The sequence below is a fragment of the Taudactylus pleione genome, unplaced genomic scaffold, assembly GCF_031769625.1.
Source record: "Taudactylus pleione unplaced genomic scaffold, aTauple2 ptg000652l, whole genome shotgun sequence".
In the NCBI taxonomy this organism is placed as follows: Eukaryota; Metazoa; Chordata; class Amphibia; order Anura; family Myobatrachidae; genus Taudactylus; species Taudactylus pleione.
The window spans coordinates 2,987,232-3,010,129 of record NW_028285054.1 but is presented as its reverse complement, the minus strand read 5'-3'; the positions used below and the strand labels follow the sequence as shown (position 1 = coordinate 3,010,129).

General features: G+C 47.1%; 1 protein-coding gene across 1 annotated transcript in view; it reads left to right on the top strand.

The window, feature by feature from the left end:
- The first annotated feature begins 3,647 nt into the window (after positions 1-3,647).
- LOC148478831 (TOG array regulator of axonemal microtubules protein 1-like) overlaps positions 3,648-22,898 on the top strand; it is a 34,406-nt gene continuing 15,155 nt past the window's right edge. Inside the window, exons 1-2 of the mRNA XM_088455340.1 lie at positions 3,648-3,773; positions 5,461-5,572. Coding sequence (XP_088311466.1) covers positions 3,648-3,773; positions 5,461-5,572 — 238 coding nt within the window. The remainder of the gene's footprint in view (positions 3,774-5,460; positions 5,573-22,898) is intronic.

Here is a 22,898-nt window from a genome sequence, read left to right as displayed (position 1 = left end):
CCTGTGTAAAAAAAGAAAAAAATGGCGTGCACCCCCCCAAAAAAGAGCAACCAGCCCCGGGCATTAGTAACCCAGTGCTGGGTGTGCTTAAATACAGGGGACAAACGACGTAGGGGTCCCCTGTACTTAAGCACAACCAGCACCGGGCTAGTCAGAACCAGCGCTGGTTGCCAAAATACGGGGGACAAACGACGTAGGGGTCCCCTGTATTCTGCGCAACCAGCTCTGGGCTCTGATCCGGTCCTGGTTCTGGAAATATAGGGGACAAAAAATGAGTAGGGTTCCCCTGTATGTTCCAGAACCAGCACTGGACTTTTTCTAGCGGGGGGCTGATGCCACAGCCAGGGGAGCCCTTTCACCGGGCCCCCCAGCCGCAGCATCAACCCTGACCGCTAGTCAGCCCAGGCCGGGGATCCCTGGAGAGCTGGGGACCCCCCCAATAAAGGGGTCACCCTCTCCAGGGCACCCCAGGCCCAGGCTGATAGCCCGGGGCTATCCCCGCCACCCCTGGTGGCGGTGGGTGGCGGGTTGATTGTGTGGTGTGGTGTAAATAAAGAATATCAAACATTGTCTTTACAAGTAGAACTGCAAGTCCCAGCTAGCCTGCCCCGCATGCTGGTACTTGGAGAACCACAAGTACCAGCATGCAGGGCATTAAGGGCCCACTAGTACCTGTAGTTCACCTGTAAAAAAAATGTTTAAAAAAACACAGGACACACACACCGTGACAGTATAAGTTTATTAAACATACATACACACACACACATGTACACATACTCACCTATGTAACCTGTAGCATCGGTCCACTTGTCCGGTAAAGTATCCCTAGGGGACCTGTGAAAAAAAACATACTCACCATCTCCTATGCGAGGTTCTGTCCTCTTCGTTCCAAAGTAGGCATCCCCGGACTTGGCAAAAAAAAAAAACGAAAACGCGATCCACGAACTTAGTACCGTTCTATAGAACGGTACTTCCCGAATGAGAGCTTAGCGGCGGGGTATCACCATGGAAACCCCGCTGCTAAGCGTTCATTGGCTGAGAGAGGTCATCTCCCGTCTCTCAGCCAATGAACGGCTCCCTCCATTGTAGTCAATGGTGGGAACCGCAGGGTAAACTTTAATAACCTTGCGGCTCCCAGCATTGACTACAATGGAGGGAGCCGTTCATTGGCTGAGAGAGACGGGAGATGGCCTCTCTCAGCCAATGAACGCTTAGCAGCGGGGTTTCCATGGTGATACCCCGCCGCTAAGCTCTCATTCGGGAAGTACCGTTCTATAGAACGGTACTAAGTTCGTGGATCGCGTTTTCGTTTTTTTTTTTTGCCAAGTCCGGGGATGCCTACTTTGGAACGAAGAGGACAGAACCTCGCATAGGAGATGGTGAGTATGTTTTTTTTCACAGGTCCCCTATGGATACTTTACCGGACAAGTGGACCGATGCTACAGGGTTACATAGGTGAGTATGTGTACATGTGTGTGTGTGTATGTATGTTTAATAAACTTATACTGTCACGGTGTGTGTGTCCTGTGTTTTTTTTAAACATTTTTTTACAGGTGAACTACAGGTACTAGTGGGCCCTTAATGCCCTGCATGCTGGTACTTGTGGTTCTCCAAGTACCAGCATGCGGGGCAGGCTTGCTGGGACTTGCAGTTCTACTTGTAAAGACAATGTTTGATATTCTTTATTTACACCACACCACACAATCAACCCGCCACCCACCGCCACCAGGGGTGGCGGGGATAGCCCCGGGCTATCAGCCTGGGCCTGGGGTGCCCTGGAGAGGGTGACCCCTTTATTGGGGGGGTCCCCAGCTCTCCAGGGATCCCCGGCCTGGGCTGACTAGCGGTCAGGGCTGATGCTGCGGCTGGGGGGCCCGGTGAAAGGGCTCCCCTGGCTGTGGCATCAGCCCCCCGCTAGAAAAAGTCCAGTGCTGGTTCTGGAACATACAGGGGAACCCTACTCATTTTTTTCCCCTGTATTTCCAGAACCAGGACCGGATCAGAGCCCAGAGCTGGTTGCGCAGAATACGGGGGACCCCTACGTCGTTTGTCCCCCGTATTTTGGCAACCAGCTCTGGTTCTGACTAGCCCGGTGCTGGTTGTGTTTAAGTACAGGGGACCCCTATGTCGTTTGTCCCCTGTATTTAAGCACACCCAGCACTGGGTCACTAATGCCCGGGGCTGGTTGCTCTTTTTTTGGGGGGGGGGCACGCCATTTTTTTCTCTTTTTACACAGGTTTTTTTTTTTATATTTACCACAGCAGCACAGACGGGTCTCACGGACCCGTTAGTGCTCTGTGTCAATGACACAGATGCAAGTAGCACGGATCTCCTGGTCCGTGCGTGCATCTGTGTCATTGAAATACACAGCAGCACAGACGGGTCTCACTGACCCATCTGTGCTCTGTGTCACTGTCAATCACACAGATGCATGTAGCACGGATCTCACGAGTCCGTGCTACATGCAAATGAGCACCATAATGCTGATTGGCTGAGAGCCGTGACAGACGGCTCTGTCAGCCAATCAGCACTTTGCCCATTAAAGGCAAAGGCATTTTTTTTTAAACGGCCGCTCGAGGCAAAACCTCGAGATCCGACAGCAGATCTCGAGGTTTTGCCTCGGGAGAGGGATCCGGGGCAGACAGGGAGATCCGAGCTTGGGCTCGGATCGCCCCGGATCCCCGAAGTTCGGGTGGGTTCGGTTCTCAGGGAACCGAACCCGCTCATCCCTAATTTACATCAATCATGATTCTTATATAAAATATATTACCTAATATATTAATAATGTCTACATAGATATTAGGCAGAAAGTGCAGCTCTCAGATGGATCATAAACTAGTAATCACATGGTCATTGGTAATTAGTAATTACTGTACGTCTTATAATGTATTTCGGCCACTTAGTAATTTCCCCCAGTGTTAATATTAATTTGGATCAATATGTATTCAGCCATAAAATCGTATTTATTAATCTGTATTATCAATATTGTTTATTGATAAACCTCTCAAAGTTTTGAGGCTACAGAAGACAACAAAACAAAAAGAGGGCAAAAGTATAATAACTCTGGAAAAAGTGGATACAGGGGGGGGAACAGGGCCAAAGTTATAACTGTGCTAAAATATGAGATGTTTATGTCCCATACATCCAAACATTACAATCCATGATACCTGTGTAAGTGTATTGCAATGCAATTTCAGTAATGAGTGAGGGGTCAGAGCTGTTATTTGGTGGATTAACCATAGAGTATTCCTTACATTACTAATTTGTGCCAAATAATGATAGGACAAGAGACTGAGGTAGAGTCTGGGACACCAAAGGCCTCCATTTTGTATAGTACCTTGACTATAACCTTGTTGATGATGGGAGATCAGGGGGATTTCTTATAATAAGCTATTGCAGCCCTTCTTGCCTACATGATATCACGTTTAAAATATTTTCAAAGGCTATATTACGTTCCCAATCTGCCCCTATGTGTTACATGGTGCTAAGTAGATGGCTGTATAATGTGTCTCACACAGCCAGGGAATAGAATGTCTGGTGATGTCACTGCATTGTGATGTCACGGAATCAGCTGACCAACTGCCAAAGCATAGGTCAGTGCTAGTTGTCGAGTTGTGGAGTAAGGAGAGTGCGACTGTGCTTGAGGGATGTTCCCTCAAATTAAGCCGAATGCTCATCGAATGTTGAGCACTGCAAAGCGGAAATATGCATTTCCCTGGGATCTTGCAGGACAGGCAGCTGATGTATTTCCAGGCCCTCAGACCTGTGACCAGGTGAGTCCTGATCATTTCATGTCTTTCCCCTGTTGGTTTTATTGATTCCTCACAACAATATTTCTGTGACCTGGGCAGGATCTCACCCCATAGATAGATGATACATAGTGACTGTAATGACTGCGGAGCACGGGCTGATGGCACTATAGTAATGCACCATTACAGCGTTATTGCAGCATAAAGTACCTATACAGGTTACCTGGAACGCACAGATCTGCCAGTATGTACATAGGATTTATATGGTGGATGCTCTGTGTTTGTTAGGGTCTTATTCTCTTCTGTTCACGTAATACAATATACAGCTCCCCTGGCCCTGACCCTAAGGGCGCATACACACAGGCGCTAGTTATACACCCATGGTCCAACGTTTTCAGATTAATAATGTCCATACAGTGGGGAGGAGAAAAAAAACCCCACTTCTCCCTGGAAATATGTACTTATTATTTCATTATTCTATATGATTTTCATAGTCTGAAAATGTGACTATATGTATATAACTTGCACACGATATTAGAAGAGATAAATTAGAAGCACTTGTCACTGATCAGTATACAGAACATTAATAGAACCATTCACTCTGCTTAAATAGCTGCATTACTGTAGGAACTCCTAAAGCACATGAAGGCTTGAGCTTGCTATGACAAGTGACATCAACACCTGCCCACCGACCAGACAGAGCCAAGGTTTTACAATATTTTACTTTTTATGTTCCATCAAAAACAAATAAAAACAAATGTCCATCTGTTACCCCAGGAGTCATTATTCTGGTAACATTAAAAAATCACTAAAGAGATATCTGTTAGTTAGAAAGCAGGGGCGTATTTATAATGGGTGCACACCCTGCACTCTTATTCTCTAATACTTACCTATCCGAGGTTCTGCGTTAGGTGTCTCAGCACTGCACAAAATACCGGAAAATGGCAGCCGCGGCCATTTTCATTGCGTTTTTGTGGATGCGCAGTGAGGAAATTGCATGCGCAGTAGACTCTGGGCACAGACTAGTACCCAGAGTATACTGCTGCTGCGGTCAGGTGTCAGTCTACTGCCGACCGCCGGGGAAAGAGGAGGGGGCCCCTGTTAGAAAGTAAAATATAAATATGTATATCATATATATATATATATATATACACACACCTATGGAGTCACCTATAGCAAATATAAAATCAAACGCTTATCAGAATTTAAGTTCTGTAGTATAAAATAGTAAAAAATTGCACATGATACTGTACAATGTGTGTAAATGACTTACAGTAGTAACTGTAAAAATGACAATACATTTAGTTGAAATGACTAAATTTGTTTTAGGGGGGGTTAGGGTACCGGTCGGACCTCCCGTTGGTGTACGTTGGGCAGAACTTTTACCCAGGGAGCCAGTTCTGGGCCTTCCACTGGATGAAAACTTCACAGAGGGGTGGCAATTGGTCTGGGATGCCTAATGGAGTGGTTGGGGTCCTAGTCGGACCTCCCGACGGAGTACGTTGGGCAAAACTTGCTATATAGGTTAATATGCACATTTTCTGATATGAGTGTGTTAATCCCTGTATTATATTACATATTATCTTCTGTTGTCCTATTGCTCTTCTCCTTATTTCATCCTCTCTGTTATACTGTATGTGTTGTTATTATTATATTGTATGTTCTTATCACTTATTATTACGCTGGGTCCTGTATGTTTCTTTGCTTACAGCTGCCTGCAATTCCTAACGTTCCCCGTAAATGTACTGGAAGAAGCCCAGACGCTGGAGGCCGGAGTTCTGCCTATTATAACATCCACCTGATGCCTTTGCCGAAATTGTCTGGTAAATACATTATTATTCTTCTGTCTCCGGGCACCATTTATATAGATCAGTGCTGTCTGGGTAGTGAGTCTTGTGTGTGTGCTCACAGGTAACTAGACTTTTTTTATGCCCTGTGCCAGAAAGAGCGTTGGTGCCCCCCTCATTTTTCAAAGGGACATAATGCAGCCAGGCCTGCCAAGAGCTGTAGCGGGCCCTGGTAATAGGGGGTGTGGTCTCATCGGGAAGGTGTGGCCACGCCCCCTAGCCGAGAAAAAAAAACACAAAGATTTGCAGCGCCACGAAGCGTCGCTGCGCGCTAGGGATGGGGCGCTCTGAGCCCCCTCAGCCTGGCGCAAAGCCAAGGGGGGCATGATCAGTGTGATTGCTCCCTCACACAGGCATAGGAGACTGCTGTGGCTGCTACTCAGCAGCCACGAGCAGTCTCCAACTGCAGCTCAGCACACGCTATGTGCTGGGCTGCTGTGAGGGGGGGAGCGGCGCCAAACCCGAGCCCCCGCTGGGCCCCTCAGGAAGCCCGGGCCCGGGTAATTTGTACCCGCTCCCCCCCCCCTGTCGGCGCCCCTGAATGCAGCCAAAAAAGGGCCAAGGAAGGGATAGGGGAGGCCAGGAGATGCTGGGGATGAAATAAGAGGAAGCTACAAGCAAGAATGATAATAAACAGAAATTTGACAGGCCTAAAATGCGCCCCCTGACCTGTGGTGCCCTGTGCGATGGCATCGGCCGCACTACCCTAGCTACGGTCCTGTATACTATTGTGTTCTGTACACGGTTATTAAATAGCAGACACCAGCAGTTTGGTATATACTCCAGCTGGATAGACTTAGCCAGGAGCATGTAATTATTGTAGTGCACAGTTTCAGTACAGCCATACTCACAGTTATGTATATAGGCAGCGGTGATGGAGCAGAGCATACAGCAGACCATCCGGTCATGTATGTAGGCAGGAGTACAGGATTTAGCAGGGTCCCCACAGAGCTAAGTAGTAAATGACTGTGTACTACTGTGGTGCTCAAACTCAGTGACTCAAAATGGTGTCACGCATGCGCAGACTAAAGAATGGTGGCCATCTTGGTAAAGGATCAGATGCTTCATGTAGTGGAGCATTATGGAGGAGGCACAGTAGCACACTCCATATGTACCAACAATAGTGTGGTTTCCTTACAATCTGTGTTTATTTACTTTTTCCACTTTTTTAATGTATTTATTTTTCATTCATTATATGTAAAATGCCCCTGTATATATTACATCTGCAGAGATATATAACCCAGTACGACCATCAGGACAGACTGAAATGAAGTTGTCCAAACCTGAGCCTCTAAAGCCTAAGCTAAGCTTTCCAAGCCCTCAGAAATGTGACCAGGTGAGTGCGATCATTTTATCATTTTTATGTTTTTCCCCTGTTGGTTTTATTTATTCCTCACAACAATATTTCTGTGACCTGGGCAGGATCTCACCTCATAGATATATGATACATAGTGACTGTAATGACTGTGGAGCACGGGCTGATGGCACTATAGTAATGCACAATTACAGCGTTATTGCAGCATAAACATAGTTTCCTACTTTTGCAAAAGCATTTCAGGGAGATTGTGAAAGCAACAGCTATGAGTGCGCGGTAAAGTGGGCGTGTACTGCTACATCTGAGAGGCGTGTCATAAAATGTACTTAAACTTATGTAAATATATGTAAACAAGCCCCAAAGCAGTTAGATCTACTTGTTGATGAAAACACACTAATACTTATCAGAAAATGCATGTAACCATAGGGATCATTGGCCCTGATTCAGACCCACTCGCGAGCGGCTGTCCGCTCGCAAGTGGGTCGATGTTCTGCACTTAGCATGCGCACGACGGAGGGAGCTCCGTCGTGCGCATGCGCCAGACGCGACGAGCGAAGGAAAGTCCTTCGCTCGTTGTGTCTGATCAAAGGGGGCGTGCTGTCGATGTTGATTGACAGCACGCCCCCTTTGGTGGGCATGCCGGGGGCGTGCCTCCCTGACGGGGGCGTTCCCATGGGAACGCCTCCCGTCAGAAGCCGGCCCACTGATATCACTAGTGATGTCAGTGGGAGTGATTTTGGCTCTGATAGAACCAAAATCACTCCGGAGCTTGCGGTTGAAAACCTCAACCGCAGGCTCCGGCTCGCCATTTCGATGGTCGCGATGGTCAAGACCATCGCGGCCATCAAACTGCACGCTTGTATAGCCTGTGGGTGGTGACCCACAGCTATACGAGCGTCCAGGAGGACGCTCCATTTTCATGGAGGGCGGCCCTCATTCAGAGCGTGCGCTCTGCTCAGAGCGTACGGCTCTGAATGAGGGCCATTGTGCCTTATAACCAATGCAGGGAAATTATACTAATTATCCCACTTGAATGTATATAGCTCTGTTTTTTTTTCTTTATATAACAACTACATAAAGGGGGTAAGGTGTTATCAGGGAGATGCTGGACTCTTCAGGGAGTCAGGGAGATTCTGTTATTTCAGGGAGCCTGTTCTGAGCCGTCCACTGGATGGATTTGGATGAAAACTTCATAGAGTGGTAACATTGGATCACAGAAGGGGATGAAGTCAGCATCCCAGCAGGTGGGATGCCGATGTTAAAAATACTGGAATAGCCGGGATCCCGACGCTGGAATACAGCGTCGGGATCCCGAATCTCGACCGCCTGCTTCCCGAAGGTAAGTATCAGGGGTTAGGCCAGTGGTTCCCAAACTTTTTTGAATTACGGCACCCTAGAGTATCATCATTGTTTTCACGGCACCCCTAAGCCAGTAGTTTGTTAATGAGAAATTCAGAATAAATTTTTGTAAAGCTAAGTAAATTGTGCTTCCTGTCATCCTTAGGGTCAGTTATGTGGTGGTGGACAGGTTTGCACTTCTGTTTATCCACATATTTACATTACATTGACCATAAAAAATTAGATTTGATGCTAGACAACTGACCTGAGGCACCCCTGCAAGTGTCTTGGGGCACCCCAGGGTGCCGCGGCGCACAGTTTGGGAAATGCTGGGTTAGGCGGAGGGTCAGGTTTAGTGTTAGGCACTAGTGGGAGGGTTAGGATCTAAGAGGGGAGGGTTAGATTTAGGGTGTGGGAAGGGGGAGGTTAGGTTTAGGCATCGGGGAAAGAGGGTTAGGGTTAGGCACTAGGGGAAGGGTTGGGATCTAAGAGGGGAGGGTTAGGTTTAAGGTGTGGGGAGGGGGAGGTTAGATTTAGACACTAGGGGGAGGTTAGGTTCAGGCACCAGGGAGGAGGGTTAGTTAGTAGTAGGATACTTACCTTATTGTATCAGGAGTCTGGCTGTCGGGATGCCACTGTCAATATTCTGACTGGTGGCATCACAGCCGCCGGAATCCCATGCACAACCCCCCATAATACATACTAGGTGGTTGAATTCCCAGTCAGACCTCCCGCTGGTGTACGCTGGTCAAAATGTTGACCCGGAGAGGCTGTTCTGGTCCTTACACTAGAAGGATTTGGATGATCTGGGATCCCTAATTCAGTGGTTGGGGTCCCAGTCAGACCTCACAGCGGAGTGCGCCGGTCAGTACTTTGACCCAGGGAGCCTGTTCTGGGCCTTACACCGGATGGGTTTGGACAACATCACATAACATAATAACTTGAAGGTTCATCAGCTAGTATATACATTATATACAGTATATATATACTGTATGTGTATATATATATATATATATATATATATATATATATGTATGTATGTGTGTATATATACATATACATACTCCAGTCTGGCAGCACTCTAGTCAAAGATAACAGTTGGACACAGGGATATAGCAACGTTTCGGAGCTATCTGTTGCTCCATCATCTAGGTCAAGATTACATGACAAACAATAAACAGTTATAGATACTTACACATGACCACAAGTGTATCTATAAATGTTTATTGTTTGTCATGTAATCTTGACCTTGATGATGGAGCGATAAAACGTTGATATCTCTGTGTCCAGCTGTTATCTTTGACTAGAGTCCTGCCAGACCAGAGTTATATTTGGGCGGACTGTTGTGTGACCCTATTGGAGGGCACCTGGACGTTTCCTACTTTGTTTGCTGCTTCAGTGTTATTAGACCTTTTTGTCAGATGTTACTATGGTATACTGAAGTAAAATTACAAGCATTGCATAAGTGTCAAAGCTTTTATTGACATTTACATTGTTTATGCAAAGAGTCAATATTTGCAGTGTTGACCCTCCTTTTTCGAGACCTCTGCAATTCGCTCTGGCATGCTGTCAATCAACTTCTGGGCCACATACTGACTGATGGCCACCCATTCTTGCCTAATCAATGCTTGGAGTATGTCAGAATTTGTGGGTTTTTGTTTGTCCATCTGCTTCTTGAGGATTGACCACAAGTTCTCAATGGGATTAAGGTCTGGAGAGTTTCCTGATCATGGACCCAAAATTTTGATGTTCTGTTCCCCGAGCCACTTAGTTATCACTTTTGCCTTATGGCAAGGTGCTCCATCATGCTGGAAAAGGCATTGTTTGTCACCAGACTGTTCTTGGATGGTTGGGAGAAGTTGCTCTTGGAAGATATTTTGGTACCATTCTTTATTCATGGCTGTGTCCTTAGGCAAAATGGTGAGAAGCAACCCCACACATGAATGGTCTCCAGGATGCTTTACTGTTGGCAGGACACAGGACTGATGGTAGTGCTCACCTTTTCTTCTCCGGACAAGCGTTTTTCCTGATGCCCCAAACAATTTAAAAAGGGATTCATCGAAGAAAATAAGAGTTATGGTATAACATACCTTTGTTAACTCTCTTTCTTCGAGGTCCATAGGGTCCACAGAAATGACTTTGGTTATGTAGCTGGAGTTCGTGCCTGGAGTGATCCTGGCACCAAACAGCCAACAAGCTTTAGCTCCCAGGATGCCCTGGGTCCTCATCCATACCTACCCCACCTCTAGCTACAGGCAGTCAGTTTGTTATCAAGCCCAAGCAGGAAAGAAAAAATTGAAAACGAAGAAAGGACCCTTGCATTTCAGACACACTTTCTGTAAGAAGAGGGAATCATAGAAATACAAAAGAAAAGAATTTCCCAACAACAACATGTGCGTTAGAGTGGGTGCTCTGTGGACCCTATGGATCTCGAAGAAAATGAGTTAACAAAGGTATGTTATACCATAACTCTTATTTTCTTCTTCAGGGTCCATAGGGTCCACAGAAATTACCTTGGGATGTCCCAAAGCAGTTCCTCCTAGGGGTGGGGATGCTCCTGGGTCTCAGTAGAAAGGAAAATCCTACACCCAAAGGAAGCATCCTGAGAGGCAAACGTGTCAAACGCATAAAATTTGACAAAGGTGTGGACGGAAGACCACATGGCTGCCTTGCAAATCTGTTCAGCAGAGGCACCCCATCGCACCACCCATGATGGTCCCACAGACCTCGGGGAATGCGCCGTGACTATATCATGAACAACAAGATCAGCTTGTGTATAAGCTTGAGAAATTGTCATACACAACCATCTGGCCAAAGTCTGTTTGTTTTCTGGCCAGCCTCGCTTGTGACAGCCATACAACACAAATAAAGAATCTGACTTTCTAATGGAGTTGGTGCTGTCTACATAGAGCCTGCACAACATCCAGTGACGCTTCACCAGCCAAAAGGCCAGAAGCTTGCAAAGCCAGAACCACAATCTCTTCATTCATATGAAACTGGGATCCTACTTTAGGAATATTAAAAAAGGAGAGTGAAAAGATAGGGCTGCAAATAGGAGACCCTGCCGGCCGAAGCAATAGCCAGAAGAAAAACCGTCTTCGCTGTCAACCACTTTAGGTCTACTGATGACTGCGAATCACAGAAATTGATGGTGGGACGGTGCAATTGGTACATAAAGATATGCATCTTGAATATCCAAGGATACCATGAAATACCCTGGTTCCATGGCCAACACTATCGAACGCAGAGTTTCCATGCGAAGCTTGGGCAACTCAATAAATGTGTTGAGACCTTTTAGGTCTAGAATAGGCCGGTGGGATCCGTTGGGTTTTTGAATCAAGAAGAGGTTGGAATAATATCCCTTTCCTAGTTGATTCACTGGAATTGGGATTATTACCCCTGACACCAGCAGGGAGTTTATAGCCTGCTGGAGGGCCAGGGCTTTCGCAGAATCTGCTGCTGAAGTTATGCTGTAAAACCTTTGCGGGGACTCCAGAAAGTAAGGGTGTACCCCTGGGAGACTACCTCCCGAACCCAGGCATCTGTTGTAAGATGCCAGGTGTCTGAATATTGAAGAAGTCAGCCTCCTATCCTGGGATCCCCCAGAGGGAGGCACGTCCAATCAAGCTGCAGGCTTAACATTAGACTTGACAGCCGGATGTCTGTTTGGCCAGGACTTCTTAGACTGTGGTTTCCTATGAGAGCTGGCTTTAGCGGAAGCCTGACCTCTTTCTTTTCCTTGCGGGCCAAAAGGCTGACCGCTTAGGTCTAGCAGTGGATGCCAAAGGTAGACCAGCCATTTTAGAGGCTGCCACCGTAGCAACAACCTTGTCTAACTCTGTGCCAAACAAAATGCCCCCCAAGAATGGAAGGGATTCCAGGGCTCTCTTAGATCCTGCATCTGCTTTCCAGTCCCTCAGCCAAAGTGCTCTCCGAGCCACAACTGAGACTGCTGATGCTTTAGAGCAGTGGTTCTCAAACTCGGTCCTCAGGACCCCACACAGTTCACTTTTTGCAGGTCACCCAGTAGGTGCACAGGTGTATTCATTAGTCACTGACACGTTTAAAAAGATCCACAGGTGCAGCTAACTGTTTCACTAGTAATTATGTGAGGAGACCTGCAAAACATGTACTGTTTGGGGTCCTGAGGACCAAGTTTGAGAACCTGTGCTTTAGAGGGTAATATACCAGCATCCAAAGCTGCCTCTCCCAAGTAGGATGCTGCCTCCTTAACATAGGAGATAATTGTCAGCTGTTCCCTGGAAGCTTCTGGAAGAGCATTTTCCAGTGTCTTCATCCATTCCTCAATGGCCTTGGAGACCTAAGCTGTAGCCATGGCTGGGCGAGTAACAGTACTCGACAGAGAAAATATTGCCTTAAATGCAGGTTTCAGTTTCCTATCTGTGGGACAATTAAGCGAGGATGCAGACGGTATAAGCAATGTGGCATTCCAAGCTAGATGTGCCACATGTGCATCCACTGATGGAGGAACCTCCCATTTAGTGCAGTGATCCACTGGAAAGGGGTATAATGCTTCAACCTTTCTAGTAATATGGAATTTCCTATCTGGCGACTTCCATGCTTCCCCCATAAGATCCGAAAAGGTGCTCAGATCTTGGAAACTCAGGTTTTATAACCCTCTGATGTTTAAATCCTGGAGCCTTTCTTTGCACTGGCTCCTCCTCATCAATGTTTAGCACTGCCTTGACCGCCCTAATCAGATAAGGAACATCTGCAGTTGGAAAATGGTCTCCCTCATCTGAGGGGGATTCCTGAGAGGAACCCTGTGTATCCCCCCTCATCAGAAGATGTACCAGAATCTGAAGGCTGGACAGTGTGTGAAGCCGACCATCTCCAAGACTTTGGCTATATCGGCTTAGTTGTCTGTTTAGGCTGATTAGAAGCTGCTAAAGATGAAGCCACATTCTGACTTGAGTGAGCATACATATCCAACCTGGATGCATGCATCGGGGGAAAAAATATAGCAGGTTGCAGCTGCTGAGAGGACCCCAGTATTGCGGCTGGCCCAGGGGCCGCCAATCTATCCACAACCTGTGCCATAATCTGGGAAAAGGAAGCCCACGGGGGCTCCAACCCAGAAGCTGGTAAATTTGACAGATGTGGCGACTCCTTAACACAGTGGCCACATAATCCATCCTGTATGAAATCCTGTGGCGACAACCCCACTTTACAGGCCATACATGACACCAGCACAGGAGACTCAGCCACCTGTCTTTCAGCTTCCAAGGACATAACAATATCTCTATTGATATGCAAAGTCTGAGTATAAATGTGACAATGTTTTACACCCAATATATCCCACACCTGCAGCAGAGGGTTAATGAGGAGAAACAGCAGTGATAGATTATGACTGACAGTTATTCAGAAAAAGGCAGCAAAACACAGCAGATTTAAAACAAAGTCACATACAATGCACATAGATACATAGTTGATATATATTATAACTATATCCACCAAGCTCTTTTAGCAACTACTGTATAGCCCAGGTAATCTATTGAGCTCTGTATGACCTGATCATCATAGAGAGAGGTATACAGGGAGACTGACCCAACCTCCTGAGAACCTAGCCACCGAGAGCACATGAGAGTGGTCTCCGGCCAACTCATATAGAAGGAGGCTAGGAGGAGCAACCAGGACTCGGGAAGTTTTGCAACTGAACCAGCGTCCAGGTCGGGGGAGGGGCTGCCAGGGGATAGTGTACCTCCCCTTATGCTGTACGTATCCACCTAACACACTGACATGGGCGCCGCCATCAAGCACCTGGCTGTCAGGATCCCTCCTGTCCCGGTGGTCTAGTGCCGGAGACAGTTTACACATGGCTCTGCACTACAGCGTCCTCCGGTCGGTCTCCACTGTCAGAGGCACAGACTGCCACACATAGTCTCCCATGTCAGTGGCCGCGGGAAACCCCTTACCTGCATCCCAGATGTTCCCGGTTGCAGTCCTGGGCTGGTTAAGCCCGCCAAAAGCTCTAGTACCCACACCAGCATTGCGGCCGGGGAGAAGAACGGCGACACGAGCGTCTATCCGGATGCTAAGCTGCTTCAGGTCTCCCCTCCGTCAGTCCCACTGACCGCATGGTGCTCCTTCACAAAACTGCAAAAAACTGACTGCCTGTAGCCAGGGGCAGGGTATATATGGAGGAGGACCCAGGGCATCTTGGGAGCTAAAGCTTGTTGACTGTTTGGTGCCTGGATCACTCCAGCTACATACTCATGGTAATTTCTGTGGACCCTATGGGCCCCGAAGAAGAAAATAACTTTACCCCAGTCCCAGGGCTGGCTCTAGGGGTGTTTGACCAGTGCGGTCACACAGGGGGACCCCCCGTAGAGAGCGCACCCCTCCCCAGCATCCCGATGTCAGCGGGACAGTACTGTCCCACTGTTCCACTACTGTCACCCGTTGTCAAATCGGGAGGTTGTACTGTACTGTCCTGCTGTCAAATCAGGAGGTTGGGGACCCCCACCGCCACAGCTGTGCGGCGGTGCCGGACCCCCGGAGTGTGAATGGATGCCGTGCGGCATCCATTCACTGGCGGGAGAGGGCAGGGGGAAGCCCAGCCAGTGACTGAGTGCTGATCTTTTACCCCCAGCCTGACGGTATTTGGAGGCGTGCCATGCGGGCATGCCTCCAAGTTACATCACATAGGGGGCGTGGCCTATGATTAAACCACACCCCCAAATTTTGCGATGTATGGGGCACATTATCAAGGGCCGGCACAGGGTGCTCCAACCCCTGGAGCCAGCCTGCCCAGTCTCCAGCAGTCCAAACCCTGTACCTTTTGAAGAATATCAGTCTGTCCCTGATGTTATCCTGGAGAGAAGTGGCGTCTTTGCTGCCCTTCTTGAATTAATTGTAATTCATCTGATCACTCTTCATGACATTCTGGAGTATATGCAAATTGCCACAATAAAAACTGAAGCAGCAGACTTTGTGCAAACCAATACTTGTGTCATTCTCAAAACTTTTGGCTACGACTATATATATATATATATATATATATATATATATATATATATATACGACAGGCTCAATCCACGGCACTCGACCATCTGGGGTGCTCTTGGTATGTGACCACACCATCTACATAATAAATATCATACAAACTCGGCACTCACATGCTTTTCAAACTACAACTCCTTTGAACATAGGGAATGTTGGTTCTAAAATATTGCAATAATTTGTTAAGCTGGCCACCGCTTCACGGTCATTCCCATCCAGCCAGTCCCTACACTGATTCTCAGATAAATGAACTTGATCTGCCATCTTGGCCTCAAGCTTGCATACATTTTAAACAGAAAACTGGGTTCTGCCTTAAAGAGACAGGACCACACCCAGGGCTATCAGTTAATAAGCACCTGGAAAAAGAAAAAAAGTTTGTCTTACATTTGAAAAACAGGGTGCCCTAGCAAGTGTGACCACAAAATTTAAATAAACGACAGGCTCAATCCACGGCACTCGACCATCTGGGGTGCCCTTGGTATGTGACCACACCATCTAGATAAAAAATATCATACAAACTCGGCACTCACATGCTTTTCAAACTGCAACTCCTTTGAACATAGGGAATGTTGGTTCCAAAATATTGCAATAATTTGTTAAGCTGGCCACCGCTTCACGGTCATTCCCATCCAGCCAGTCCCTACACTGATTCTCAGATAAATGAACTTGATCTGCCATCTTGGCCTCAAGCTTGCATACATTTTAAACAGAAAACTGGGTCCTGCCTTAAAGAGACAGGACCACACCCAGGGCTATCAGTTAATAAGCACCTGGAAAAAGAAAAAAAGTTTGTCTTACATTTGAAAAACAGGGTGCCCTAGCAAGTGTGACCACAAAATTTAAATAAACGACAGGCTCAATCCACGGCACTCGACCATCTGGGGTGCCCTTGGTATGTGACCACACCATCTACATAAAAAATATCATACAAACTCGGCACTCACATGCTTGTGAGTGCTACTGGGGACATTACTTAGTGGGCACTACTACTGGGGCATTACTATTGGGGCTCTAGTACTTGGGGGTGGGGCACTACTACAGGGGACACTACTACAGAAGGAGCATTACTAGTGGGGGCATTACCACAGGGGACACTACCACAGGGGGCATGACTTCTGGGGGCATTACTATTGCAGGCACTACTACTGGGGGCATTACTCAGGGGGCATTACTATTGGGGGCTCTACTACTAGGGGGCGCTACTACTTGGGACATTACTACTGGAGCACTATTACAAGGAGCATTACTATTGAGGGCACTACGTCAGGGGCATTACTACTGGGGGCATTTATACAGGGGACATTACTATTGAGGCATTACAACTAGGGATACTACCACACGGGACACTACCACAGGGGGCATGACTATAGGGGGCATGACTACTGGAGGCACTACTAATGGGGGTATTGCATAGGCTACTAATGGGGGTATTTCATAGGGGGCACCACTCCTGGGAGCCCTACTACTTTGTGCACTGCATAAAGGGCACCACTACTGTGGGTTCTGCAAATGGGGCACTACCACTGTGGACACTGACACTACTGGGGGTACTGCATAAGGGGCACCACTACTGTGGGCTCTGCATAAGGTCCCAATTGCGCATACCCCCAGTTCATCCACATTTATTAGGGGCCCCCACATGTTTGTTGCCCAGGGGCCCCCACAGGCCTTAATCCGGACCTGCTGTTCACCTAATACAATATACAGCGCCCATGACCCTGACGCTAAGGGCGCATACACACAGGAACTAGTTATGCACCCATGGTCCATCGTTTTCAGTTTCATGCTGTCCATAGAGACTGAGGATAAAGCAGAGAACATTGTCCTGTCTGGGCTGGGCCAGATAAGGGCCACAGGGGCCTGGAGCTGGGAAATATACAGGGCCTATTGTTAGCACCCGAGCTGCTGGAGGGGATGTGACCAGCATCACTTACATGTCATTTCACATGTATATGAGCAGCTATGAGTGCAGTAGTCTCTTACTAACAGTGCCAGGTCACACTGCCCTAAGCTTTCATCAGTAAAAAGGGAAATCATTATTTATCAATATTGTGGTTTTAATGAGTGATAACGTTACAGATACACACATTGTATAAACTACATTTGTGGTTCAATTATTAATACAGTAGCTGAGGATCAGATTAATAGTAGTCATGTCTTTTGTTTGAACAACTTGCTGGACTACACATCACAATACAGCCTTAATTCTGACATCATCTGCGCTGCCACTAAACTCTGATATAGAGAATAACAATTCCGCAGGAGTGATACATAAATATATAAATGGTTAAATATCTGATTAAAGTCATATCCTCAGCCTCTACTGGATATTGTGCTATTGCCAATGAATTTAGAAAATGTTACATTTGCAATTATCCCTATTATATTCACCATGGGATAAAAACTATTTGTTTCACTATTATTCAACATATTTCTGTCCAGGGCCAGTGACACCACATTGTAAATGTCAGCCTGAGCCATTCTTCTGCCATTTAGTTGAAATTGATGTGTATATATATATATATATATATATATATATATATATATATACAGTGCCAGATGAAGGTCCACATGGGCCTGGAGCTGAAATTTATGAAGGGCTTATTGTGTGCCGTGACAGTCACGACATTGTGACTAATGATGTTGGGGTGTAGCTTGCACAGGGGTATGGCTACCGTCTACCTTGAACCTCCTCAATATCCCTTCCCATCTTGACACCATTCACATGCATGTAGGCATTAATTATGCCGGTATGCATGTAGAAGATTGCAAAGGACAGCTCTCTCAGGAAGAGGGACTTCTAAGGTCTATGACCCAGGAGTCCCCCTGGCATCCTTCTTCGCATGTGCAGAAGGACGCATGCACCGCGAGGGAGTTCGGTCACACCCTCTTATATGTATCACACACAGTTATCTGCCCCACAATTTCTGATGACAGCCCTGAACACAGCCACCGATTCCCGACCCAGGTGTTACCAGCACACCTTCCAGTACCTTTGCAAGAGAGTTCAGCTGCCGGCGCAGGGTACATACACAGATCTCCCTGCTGCTGCTGATATTTGTTGCATATACACTACAAGTAGCGCTTTTTCTATACCATCAGTTGGTGATCTACACTGTCGGCTCCATGCTAGTATATGGCTGTTTTGACGGACAAATCCTACTGCATGTGCAGCTTCACCAGCGCTCTCCTACATCTAGGATCCCTCCCACAAAAAATAGAAAACATTGCCTTCTACTCTGCAATGACAAAACCGTCGACCATTTGGTGGTTAGCCATCCCTAATAAATACTGTATACTCTTACCACCTCATCTGTCATTCCTGGAGGCTTATGAAATACTGTGGGATGCGAGCTGCAGTCGAACCTCTGCAAGTCTTCATGTATTATTAAAGCAGCAATCATTTTAAAGGCAAAACTGGTTTTGCCTTTAAAATGATTGCTGCTTTAAAAATACGGGAAGAATCAAAGGCGTTCCTGCAGGGGCTGCAGCTCGCATCCTATTACATATCTCCCCAGGTCTCCTCTATATCTGGCTGTGCTGGATAACACATACACACCGTATTTTAAGCCCGGACTTGGGTTTCAAGTAGCAGATCCACAAAAAAATAGGAAAAATGTTTTTCTTTTATATAACAAAACAACACAATAAAGCATTTCTTTATTTTGTCCAGTACCACTCTTGGGGGACAATTCAATTATATGCAAGGGAGGCAAGTTGCTGTCACAATAGTGTACAAACACTGTAAACAGCAGCCATACATTGCTCCTCTTGCGGCCTGATCTCACCACTGGCCTACCTGATTTATTGTACGCAGCCCTGTGTGTTGCAGCATACTGCCCAGGCTTGCGGGAGTGAGTTTCTCTAATCAACCCCTTAGATTAAAAATGTACTAATCACTTGCTTCAGTTGCTCAATAAAAGCGATTACACTCATAAGCTTGCACTTACCTGCCATCTTCAAGTTCAGTAATGTTGCGGTGAACACGATTGTTGCTCCGTTCATTCACTGTGCTTCCGATCGGCCACTGGCAGGACAACTTCAGCGAAAGAGAAAGGGTAAGGTGGGAAGAACGGGTAGAAGAAGGTGCAGGGCAAGAAAAAAAGTTTAAGGGATACAGGAGAATAATGTGTGGCGGGGAAAATGGCAGAAGATGGTTGGGAGAGATAGATCCAATACTAGGGCGAAGCAGAAATGTGGGCACAAACAGGGCAAGTGCAGAGAGTATGAAATAGACAGAGTAAGAGCATAGGGGCTGGCACAGACAAGGGAATGGCGGAGACGCAAGCAAAGACGGGATGGGCAGAGGGGCAGGTACAAATATGAGAGGAGCAGAATGTCTGGCACAGATATGAGAAGAACATAATGGCTGGCACAGACATGAGAAAAGCAGATAGGCTGGCGCAAACAAGTATCGGCAGATGCTGATGTAGACAGTAGAAGGGTAAAGAGGTGGGCACACTACAGGTAAGGGCAGGGAGACTGTTGCAGAAGGGTGCCTAGCATTAAGGCTAGTACAGCCAGGATAGGATCATAATGGCTGGTTCAGACAGAACAGCAGAAAGAATGGTCAGAAAGGTTGGTGCAGACAGGAGAAGTGTAGAGAGAGTGGCACAGGCAAGAAAAGGGCAGAGAGGCTGGCATATGCAGGAAAAGAGCTTAGAGGCTGGCATATGCAGGAAAAGGGCAGAGAGGCTGGCATAGGTAGGGAAAGTGCAATGGGACTACAGTAGCATAGGCTGGAAAGGAGCAGTGAGTTTGGCTTAGTCAGGCAAATTAAGAAGAGCTAGCATAAGCAGGAGAAGGGCAGAGAGACTGGCATAGTCAGGAAAATGGTAGATAGGCTGGCATAGACGGGAAAAGGGCAGGAGGCTGGCATAGACTGGAAAGCGGCAGGAGGCTGGCATAGGTAGGAAAATTGCAGAGGGTCTAACATATGCTGGAAAGGGGCAGAGGGTCTAACATATGCTGGAAAGGAGCAGAGGGGCTGGCATTGGCTGGAAAAGGGCAGAGGGGCTGGCACAGTAGGAGAGAGAGGGGAAGGAAGTTACAGATATATACTTACCTTTGCCTTGTTCCATGTGCAGGGGAGCGCAGAAGTGTCCTTAGATGCTGCAAGCCAGTGGAGCAGGGTAGGAGGTGGGGTCATGAAAACCCCTGCAGAACTCCCTCTGCAGCTGAAGAGCTCCAGAAGCATAGTGGGCAGTGGGTGTCAGCGCAAAACATAGCAAAAATGAGCCAGTGCTTAGTTTACTTTCATTTTACACTATAAAAAAAGACCCCCCAAAAATCTGTACATCGCCCCCTGGTGGCTGCCGGGTGCACCTCCAGGCTTCAGCTAATTATACAAAGTTGTTAACAGCTGTACAGCACAGTCCGGGGACATAGCCAGACAGCTAATGCATTGGCCAAATGCTGCAAATGGTGAATGAAGCAGCATGTGCCCGTAACCAATACCACTTAACTGGCTGAACACTGTTCTAAATCATTTACAAGAAACCCGGTCCTGTCTGCTTCCAGGCATGGGCCTATTTTCATGGAAGGGCTTGGAGCTGCAGCTCCACCCGCCCCATTGTTAATCCGGCCCTGTATATATATATATATATATATATATATATATATATATCTATCTATCTATCTATCTATCTATCTATCTATCTATCTATCTATCTGTCTGTCTGTCTGTCTGTCTGTCTGTCTGTCTGTCTGTCTGTCTGTCTGTCTGTTTGCTTGTCTGACTATGCATTCTGACACTCCTGCACCGATTGGCATCAAACCAAGTGGTCCAGTTGGATCCTGGCCAGGATTTAGGGGTTATGGTCCTGTTTGGACCTACCTTGGTGAACGTTGGGCAGAACTTTTACCCGGGGAGCCTGTTCTGAGCCTTCCATTTGATGAATTTGGCCCAAAACTTCTTAGAGTGGTAACATTGGATCCCAGCTCCAGAATCTCGACCGCCTGCTTCCCGAAGGTAAGTATCAGGGGTTAGGTTTAGACTAGGGGTGTGCACCGGCCACTTTTCGTGTTTTGGTTTTGGATCTGGATCTTTCTTCGTGTTTTGGATCTGGATTGGTTTTGCCAAAACCACCCTTCCGTGTTTTGGGTTCTGGGTTTTGTGTTTTGGATCTGTATTTTTTTTTTAAAAAGCATAAAAACAGCTAAAATCACAGAATTTGTTGGTTTCTCTGCTCCTATGCTATTATTAACCTCAATAACCTTAATTTCCACTCATTTCCAGTCTATTCTGAACACCTCACACCTCACAATAGTGTTTTCATGTCCAAAAGGTTGCACCGAGGTAGCTGGATGACTATGCTAAGCGACACGAGTGGGCGGCACAAACACGTGACCCATCTAGGAGTGACACTGCAGTGGCAGACAGGATGGCAGTTAGAAAAACTAGGCCCCAAACTGTACATAATGCAAAGAAAAAAAAGAAGTGCAAGATGGAATTGTCCTTGGGCCCTCCCACCCACCCTTATGTTGTATAAACAGGACATGCACACTTTAACAAATCAATCATTTCAGCGCCAGGGTCTGCCACACAACTGTGGCTGAAATGATTGGTTCGTTTGGGCCCCCACAAAACAAGCTGGCAATTAATGTGTCCCTGCACAAACTGGCTCTACGGAGGCAAAATGTCATCCTCATCCTCCTCATCCACCGATTCCTCACCCTCTTCAGTGTGTACATCCTCATCCTCACAAAGTATTAACTCGTCCCCACTTGAATCCACCACCACAGGTCCCTCTGTACCTTCTGGAGGCTGGTCTGCCTGGAAGAGCTGATAATTCACTTTGATGAACATCATCTTCTCCACATTCTGTGGAAGCAACCTCCTACGCCTTTCGCTGACAAGGTTCCCGGCTGCACTAAACACTCTTTCGGAGTACACACTGGAGGGGGGGCAACTCAGGTAAAATAGAGCCAGCTTGTACAGGGGCCTCCAAATTGCCTCTTTTTCCTGCCAGTACAGGTATGGACTGTCTGACATGCCTACTTGGATGCTGTCACCGATGTAATCCTCCACCATTCTGTCAATGGTGACAGTATCATATGCAGTGACAGTAGACATGTCAGAAATTGTTGCCAGGTCCTTCAGTCCGGACCAGATGTCCAAACTTGGTCCTGCCTGCCCTGCATCACCGCCAGCGGGTTGCTTAGGATACCTAAGTTTTTTCCTGGCAGCCCCAGTTGCGGGAGAAAATGAAGAAGGAGCCGTTGACGTGTCACGTTCCGCTTCAGCTGACAGTGTGTTCACCAGCAGGTCTTTGCACCTCTGCAGGCTTGTGTCGGCCGGAAAGAGAGACACCACATAGGCTTTAAACCTAGGATCAAGCACGGTGGCCAAAATGTAGTGGTCTGATTTCAACAGATTGACCACCCTGGAATCCTGGCAAAGCGAATGAAGGGCTTCATCCACAAGTCCCACATGCCGAGCGGAATCGCTCCGTCTTAGCTCCTCCTTCACTTTCTCCAGCTGCTTCTGCAAAAGCCTGATGAGGGGAATGACCTGACTCAAGCTGGCTGTGTCTGAACTGACTTCACGTGTGGCAAGTTCGAAGGGCTGGAGAACCTTGCACAACACGGAAATCATTCTCCACTGCGCTTGAGTCAGGTGCATAC